The sequence below is a fragment of the Trachymyrmex cornetzi genome, unplaced genomic scaffold (assembly GCF_001594075.2).
Source record: "Trachymyrmex cornetzi isolate Tcor2-1 unplaced genomic scaffold, Tcor1.1 scaffold2230, whole genome shotgun sequence".
NCBI classification, from domain to species: domain Eukaryota; kingdom Metazoa; phylum Arthropoda; class Insecta; order Hymenoptera; family Formicidae; genus Trachymyrmex; species Trachymyrmex cornetzi.
Window position 1 is genome coordinate 12,736 of NW_017296882.1, and position 8,651 is coordinate 21,386.

At 37.8% G+C, this 8,651-nt stretch overlaps 1 protein-coding gene across 1 annotated transcript; it reads right to left on the minus strand.

The window, feature by feature from the left end:
* Positions 1 to 5,085: 5,085 nt before the first annotated feature.
* Positions 5,086 to 6,791, minus strand: LOC108760480 (uncharacterized). Its single transcript, XM_018506472.1, has 3 exons — positions 6,522 to 6,791; positions 5,905 to 6,134; positions 5,086 to 5,608 (listed from the first exon to the last, which is right to left on the minus strand). Exons 1-3 carry the CDS (start codon positions 6,789 to 6,791, stop codon positions 5,086 to 5,088), a joined length of 1,023 nt encoding a protein of 340 aa, XP_018361974.1.
* Between the last annotated feature and the right edge of the window lie 1,860 nt (positions 6,792 to 8,651).

The window sequence follows — 8,651 nt, forward strand, 5'->3', positions numbered from 1 at the left end:
TCCTTGTGTATCTGTGGGAATCTATACTGTCGAGTATTAATAGGTCGATCGTCTGTTATCGGTATCTGATGTTGCAATACATGAGTTGCTGTTAGTTTTTCTCCTGGAATGTGAAATCTGTTTTGGCTGTTAGATATAAGATTTATTATGTTTCCCTTTTCTTGTGTATTTAGATGTTCTAGGCGTAACAATTCTACGATTTTTGTTAGCCTATTTTTGTTAGGCTTTTCCGATAATGCGAAACATTCGCGCTTGGTATCATTTGATAATTCTTCTTTTGTTTTCTCCTTTCGTTTTGACTTACGTTTACGCATAAATTTTTCTATTATTTCTTGAGATTGTTTTTGTATAGACGCTAGGATTTTAGAAGATGGTTTGTTTACTTTGGAATTACGAACATTCAGATATCGAATATATGATTGCGTTCTTTTTATAAGTTCATCAATAGTAACGTGAGAGGAATTATTTTTATGAATATCATTTTTTTTTGCGGATATTCCAATCCTTGGTGATTTAATTTCGAGAGTGGAGCTTTTTTCTTTTGACTCTTTTCATTAAATTGAGTCGCATTGCATAGTAAGGTTTGGTTACTTCCTTTCTTGCAACCGACAGGAGTAGAATTTACTAGGGAGGTACGGAAACTTTCCTCTAGAATTCTAGGATTATTTGGATTTTTAAGAGGGGTTTGGTAACTTCCCCCTCCAAGGATTTTAGAATTATTAAAATTTTCATGAGAGGTTTGGTAATTTCCCTCTCCAAGGATTTTGGATTCTAAGATCTCGGAGGGGATGTGGAAATCCTCCTCCCGACAAATTTTTAGAATAGAATCTTTACTTGATTCCTCTCGTTAATTTATTCTCATTATTTTCCTCAAATACTTCATTTTTTCCTTTTATTTTTCTGTATCTCTTTCCTTCTGTCATAGATAGACTTCGTCTTTATCCGAAATTCCGTCGTTGTTATCGTCGTTACTAACGTCTTCGTAATTTTGTATATTTTTTGGATGGGTAAGACAAATTTGCATATTTGCAATTTCCTTTTGAGCATTTTGCATTTCAATGCTTGAGCTATCATTGTCGAATAGTTCATTTAGAGATTTAAGGCGCAAAGTTGGTACTTGCACTTCAACTTCCTCGTCTAATGTGCTAGGAACGCTTTTCCAGCGACATTTTCTACTTTGGTGTCGCCCAGATAAATTCCATGGGCTACCTTTATTTTTGGGATATAATACCCTATTTTTATCTTAGGATTTTTTATCCTCACGTAGAACAAAGATTCTGTTCGCGGAGATGCTGTAATGGTTTCTGGGGAAAAGAACTGTATAGTAATTCCTGATATATCTAGATGTCCCTTCGCGTAATCTATTTTTGAGGAAGTTTGTTTGAAAAAATCATTGCCCAATATGCCTGATTGTGTAATGGGAAAATCGTTTGATACTATATGAAAAGTTACTCTATTTTCGAAAATCGGTAAAGTGATCTCACCAAGAGTATAAACAGGATATTCATTTATCCCATTTAATTTTAATATGTTATTATGGTTGACAGTGGTATTGTCATATGATATAAATTTTTCTTTAATTATGTTTGGCCTAGAACCGGTATTTAGCATAAAAGTTATATATGGAGTGAATTTACAAAGCTTTACCTGTATGGTAGGTACGCGACTATGTTTATCGAGGTTTAGCGTTACCGGTTGCACTTCTGCCTCATTTTTACCTACTGGGTTTTTTGTGGCGGTGGCGGGTGTGAGATTCGTGCAGACCTTTGTTGTACACCCGACTTCGAGGGGCCGTCGGAGTTTCCCTGATTATTTACTCGTCTTCTATTGTTAATTGCGATACGTAGTTCACAGTCGTCAAGGAGGTGCCCTTGTTCTTTACAATAGCGACAGAATAGTGAACCCGAAGATGTTGCATCTTGTTTCATCTTAGATCGACAATCTTTGGCGATATGTCCAAAATTATTGCAAATTTGACAAACAATTTTGGTCTTATTTTCTGAATTATTTTGTTCATTTTGCTTTTTCCAACAATTATTGGCCGAATGGCCTGACTTGTCGCACCATTGACAAATTATAGAGGACTTATTCTGAATATTGTTATTAATATTGCTATTTGTTTTACAAAATTTAGCATTATGACCAGATTTAAAACAAAGTTGACAAATAATATTATTTCCTTGTATTACATTGACAGGTCGTTGAACTCGAGGGTCGCGAAGCCGACACTTATCTGCGCCATGCCCGCGTTTTTTGCAAATTTGACATATTAAAATTTCAGTTCCTAAACTAGTTATTTTTCTGCAATTAGAAGCCGAGTGCCCCTCCTTATAGCAAATTTGACACGTATCGTGTAATTTATTAGTATCTGGTTTTTTACTTGCTATATTACTGTGCCCCTGTCGTAAATCTGTCATTGAGTGTAGTTCTCTCTCAATTCTTAAAGCATCAGCTACGGTTTCGTGGATATTTAAATTTCTTGCTATTCTCTGTTCGATTTCCGGTGTTAGCCCTCTAATGAAGCATTTACACATATCTTTTTCTAAGGATGGTTTAATATCTTGATTAGGAAGAAAATTTTCCAAATCTTTATGTGCTTTTAATATTTGCTTCCCCAGAATTTTAACTCGATTCGCGTAAGTAACAACATCTTCTTCGTTCTTTTGATAGATGTTTCCCAATTCTCCTTGCAACTGATAAACATTTTTGGATGGGCCATAAACCTGTTCTAAATATTTTGTTAGTTGGGATACACTGTCAAAATTTTGATTTTGAATTGTATGGCGTGCTTCACCCACAATTCTCGTTCTAATAATCTTAATAAATTGAGATTCGGTTTCCGCAGGCAACATGGATTTCGCTTCCTCACATCCCTCAATAAAATACGTTAGCGGAATATTTTTACCGTCGAAGAAAGGGACGGCTTCGACCGCGTATTTTAATGTAGCGAATGGATTTGGATTAGCTACTATTTTATCTCTTTTTGTCTTAGGAGTACTTTTAATTTCTGTTGCCGGATGTATTATTGTATCTCCGGAAGCGTTGGAGACAAGTGTGTTAGTTAAAGTTTGAAATAGATCATGGTCGATCTCAGAGTCATCCAGCGAGAAGTCAATTTGCTTATGTATAGTTTTAGAGGACGCAGGAGTGGATGTGTGGATTGTTATGTTATTGTGTTTTGGCTTGCCGTGATTTTCTATAGCGGTTCTATAAATATCGTTAACTTCCTCTTTGCTAGATGTAGACCTCGTATTCATATCTGCCCACAAAGGTTGCACTTAATATCCCGGACGAGCCCCCAAATTTACTTAGTCTGTTACGTCCAAGCTTCGATAATGTGGATGAATAAGTTTAAAGAAAGAAAAGGATAAGAAGGAAGAAGCATGGAAGGACGTTAGAGCAGACGCTATGTCTCGCATGCATCCGCGTGAAAGGGATGGAGCGAGTCGAATGCACCTTTTATTGTTCTGAAATATGGGTCAACGTCCTGAAAGGACGATATGACGCCTGTTTCCGATTAACAATGTGATCGTCGGTCCGAATTTAGAGTCAAAGAAATGAATCTTTATAACTCGGGAATGGATCGGCTGCGATCCTTGGAAACAGCGAGAGTACGAGGTCTTTAAAGTTTTAAAAAATCAACTGAAGGAAATCATTTTAAATAGAATTTCATTTTATTACTAGAGTAAATTACAAAACAAAAAAATGTGATAATTATTGGGTTTATATAAACTTCATAATTAAATTATATTTAAACATAATCATAAATTTTATAAGTAAATCAAAGTACACATAATTATTAAGTTTGCATAAATCTTATAATTAAATTAAAATATAATTGTTGGGTTTACATATATTTTGTAATTAAATTAAAGTTAAAGATAATCTCGTTAGATTTAGGTTAATTTATGCCGCCATCGAGTTTGATAGTGTGTCTGAGTGTGTTATGTGTGTGTTTAGGACTGTAATATTCATCTTATCTCTCTAATTACGCATGAGGAGGGGGGAAAGAAATTTAGGAAGAAGGCTACGGGGACTAAGAAAGGATGGGGGAGTGCGGAAGGTAAACTGGGATAAGGACTTCGGGTGGTTGGCCAGTTATGGCATTCCGCATACTATCAGGATCTGCATCTATGAAATTTATAGTAAATGTATTCGGGGGAAGGGGTTCGGTGGATATTTGGAATCGGAAAAAAAAGAAGGCTAGTGATTGAGGATTTCCATGGTGGAAATGGTAACGAGGACGAGGAGGGAGAAGTTCATACAAGAGCTCCACGCTTGATGATGAGTCAGCGGGAGAATCGGGACTAGGAGATGGAGGGACTGACTGAATGGAGGAATCGGGAGTGTAAGGCGGGGTGTCGGGAAAAATACGTTCGGTTAAAGCATCCGAAATAGCAGGTGAAGGAGTTCGAGGAGTAGGGGTTGCGACGGGATAAACTATTGCAGGAGAAGGGGACCGAGGAAAATCAAAGGTTCAATTGGGCTCTCGAAATATAATCAAATAAAGAACGACTAAAAAGGGCAATTAAGAGCCTTAAACGCAGTACTTAGTGCGTGAATCAAAGTATAAATATATTTCTCTAATCAGTATTCCATACGTGATATACTATTCTGAACGTTTCGGCTATCTTCAAGCCATCTTCAGCAGTCTCCATTAACAATAAATTAGTTAGTTCGCCATAACGAAGCCATGGGATGCAGTAAGCAAGTCTCTCAGATTGCCACGTCTGGAGAGCATTTAACCGTCAGTTAGCTGATTAACTAAATACGAGCTGTATCAACAATGAAATCATTAATATACAGTCATTAAAAACGTCATAACGGTTTAATCAGAAGACTTACCCCTGCACACCATAACCACCAACATTATAAATTAAATAATTTAAATTATTAATAAATTAGAAACATTCGTATTCTTCGTAAGAAAATAACGTTCGCAGTGTCACAAACAAAGTCAAGTTGTGTAAAAGAACACTAAGTGAGAATATTAAGAACGGAAACAATATTGTTAAAAGTCCTCGAATTGAAAACAGTACATATAATCGCATGAGAATAGTTACACGAAACAAACATTCCATAAAATCAAAATTTATCAATTATGCTTGTATATGCATGGTGTAAGAACTCAGTATCTGATTTCAAATTTAAGCCATTATCTTGCATCTTGATATTAAGCATTTCAGACACCATCCTTTTCCCATAATATCTCTCATCATCCAAAATCTCAGTATTCGACCAATCAAATTCATGTTGGAATTGTAATCTGTGTTCAGAAATTACTGACATATTACCGTTCTTCCTATTAATATCATTTTTATGTTCGTTAATTCTCGTCTTTAATTTACGGCTAGTCTGTCCGACATAAGAAGCATTGCAATCTTTGCAATTTATCTTGTAAACCACATTCTTCCTAGATTCATGAGGAAGAACATCCTTTTGCGCTTTTATAATACCGTCCATTTTATTTAAACTGAAGAACGACAATTTAACATCCAGATTTTTAATGATGTTCTTGAATTTTTTGTAAACGCAAGGTAGAAAAGGAATGGTAAACCATGACGAGGTTGAAGTATCAGTCTTCGGTTTGTCTGTTTGTCTTAAAGTCCTACGTTTAAAAAGAGATCTTAATCTTAAATTGATCGTGTCAAAAATAAAATCAATAGGATAATCATTGTCCAAAAAAGTTCTGATAATATAATTAAAATTGTCCCTATGGTACCTTGGATGAGAAAGTAAAAAGGCTCTGTCCACCATGCTCATAAGAACACCTCTTTTTTGTGAAAGAGGATGAAGAGACAAAAAACTAAGATACCTTCCAGAAAAAGTTAATTTATGATTTATGAAAGATTAAATTCTAATTTGCCTCTAATATTGATTATCGTCACATCTAAAAAATTCAACCTGTTACCCCCAACCTCCAAAGTGAACTGTAACCTTGAATGAAAGGAGTTGAAAACTTTTAAAAATTCGTTAATTAAGTGATTTGGAATAGCAGTCACGATATCGTCTACATATCTAAAGTAAAAAGGTACCTCAGTTCCAAATCTCTCCAAAGCATAATTTTCTAAATCTTCCATAACCAGATCTGCAATGATGGGAGACAACGGAGAGCCCATGGGTGTTCCAAATTTCTGGTAGTAAATTTTTTTATCAAAACTAAAAAAAGTAGACTCCAAAACCAACCGCAATGCTTTAGTGAATTCTTCTCTTGATATGTGACAACCTCGTGCAATAAAATGCCATCTATTTAGGACACTTTTTACAGCTAAATCTAATGGAATGTTCGTAAACAATGATATCACATCAAGAGAAATTAAGGAATGTTCATTACCCAAGTAAAAACCATTAAGTTTTTGAACAAATTTAAAACTATTGTCTATGTGGCTGTGTGGTTTAGGAACTTTATCTTTAATAATATTGTGTAAAAATGAGGCTAGTGCATATAGAGGGCTATCAATAGAAGAAACGATTATTCTTAAGGGCCACCCTTCCTTGTGAATCTTAGGAAGTCCATATACCCTCGGCAATATCCCATCACTGCAGTACAATTTCCTGTACAATTTTGAATCAATGTATTCACATTTTTTCCATTTCGTCAACAACATTCTAACTGATTCAGTAAGTTTCCTAGTCGGATCCCTATTCATTACTGTATACGTGTTGCTGTCTTCAAGCATATTGAGCATTTTTTGTTTGTATTCAGTTTGTTCAATGGCTACAGTAACATTCCCTTTGTCTGCTCTCGTGAATAAAATACCCGGATTCGCCCCAATGAAACTCCTGGTCATCTTGAGTAATGAAGTTAACCTGATATTAATAAAATTGTTAGCAGGCTTCGTAAAGGCTATTTTCTGTATGATAGAAATTGCGCGATTCCTCAAATCCAAAATCCCGGTGTTATTTAGACTTTTCACATTGTTTTCAATGGATTTGATGAGCTCAAAACAGTTTTTCTTCAGGTTAAATGAAGGTAGAGAAAAATTACCCCCAAGTTGTAGTAAATATTGAATTTCAGTCGGGATGGTAATTTTAGTCAAATTAGCGAACCATTTATTTCTGACCGAAACAGTAGCTGAAAAAGAGTGAAGCTCGCGTATTAAGCGAACTTCCAAATAAGGGATATAGAATTCATCGAAGAAATCGATGCATGTGGAAGGATAAGGATGACAGGTGAATTATGGAAGCAAAAATTGAGAATGCAGAGACTGAGAGGGGTTAATATTTCGCTAGAGAGTGATCTGGTTAAATTCGCGAGGTAAATAATTAAAAGAAGTGACTTACTGCTGGTTAGCAGCTTCCGGACTTCGAAATGATTGCCGGTGGTCCGATCTCGGTGGGGGTCGTGTGCAGATTTGGACCCAGAAGTGGCCTCAGCTGGATGTCTGGAGACCTCCACTCGAAACTTTTTCGCGACTAAGGACGCTGATCGCGGCGATTTGGTCGCGGACCGACGATAACTTTCAACTGACTAGGTGGATTGAACTTTGATTTGACTGAATTGATTTGACTAACGGACCGACAGAGGTTCGCCTAGGTAGGTAGTTTTAAAAAAACTGTCCTCTGTTTGCGAAGGCCCTCCTTTTATATTCGCTAGTTAGTAGTGCCGTGTGCAAGTCTAGTGTGTGGTATTAGGCTAATCTAAGATTAGGATTAAGAGTATCGGTTGTGAAAAGGGATATGTGTCTCAAATGATTTTTCGTCATCGACCATTTGCCGGATGTTCGATAGTCATAGAGCCACACTTATTATTTATTAAGGACAACCGCTGTTTTGGTTATAATCCTTAACGACTGTGTCTCGAGTGGATTACTGACTTAAAAAAAGGGCGAACGTTAATCGGCTCGCAGCTATCGAAACTTCCTATGGCAGATACAGTTGGTTTACCGGTGTTACTTGTTAATGACCCTTATTATGGTGATGACGAAAATTCTAATCGAAGAAAAAAACAGTGGAGTCTGGACGTAACAAATGTATAACCAGTTTTTTACAATAAAGCCTCGAATTTCGGAAAGAAAATGGCGGAAGCAAAGTTGTACACCTAATATATATAAAAAAAATATATATATATGTCGTACGGTTTGTTCCAGGTCCATATTTTTCTTATACTTGAAATGGCTTTACAAATCTATTGTATAACGCTTACAAAAGGTTATCATGTTATCCCCCTCGCGGGCCGCCACCTTGTCGTGGTGAGAGGGCTCCCCCGTGGATCGCCGAAACGATCCACTGGGGTCTAAGGCGGCCTGTACGGACTCCTCCGTTAGATAGGAGGAGTCTGTACAACTGGGTCCGGCCCCAAGGGGGCTCACTCTTCGGAGTATGGAGCGGTTCTCCACTGTGCCGGTAGGGGATGGCAACCCGACTTCATTGCCCGGTGGCACGGCGCCGACAGGAGGAGCTTTGCTCCCTACCCGTGCGGGATGGTGGGGTTTCGACCTCCACTGCGAGCGGGGTGTCCCGTGGTGCCCTCTCCCCTTGTGGGGTGGGGTGGTTCCCTCGGGCCCCCGCGAGCGAAAGGGTGGACGCGGGTGCTCCCGCAGGCGCGGTTGCCCACTGTCCGGGTGCTCCTCGCTCTGGGCGGCCGCACGCCACCGCGGGATCCTCAGGGGGGCGGTGTCCCCCCCTTGCACGAGGATCCCGGATGTGAT

Coding starts and splice junctions, on each gene's coding strand:
- LOC108760480 (XM_018506472.1), bottom strand. CDS start 6,791: ATGACCAGGAGTTTCATTGGGGCGAATCCGGGTATTTTATTCACGAGA. Junction 6,135..6,521: donor GTGATGGGATATTGCCGAGG/GTATATGGACTT, acceptor ATTTACTACCAG/AAATTTGGAACACCCATGGG. Junction 5,609..5,904: donor TTGGAGGTTGGGGGTAACAG/GTTGAATTTTTT, acceptor TTTTAAACGTAG/GACTTTAAGACAAACAGACA.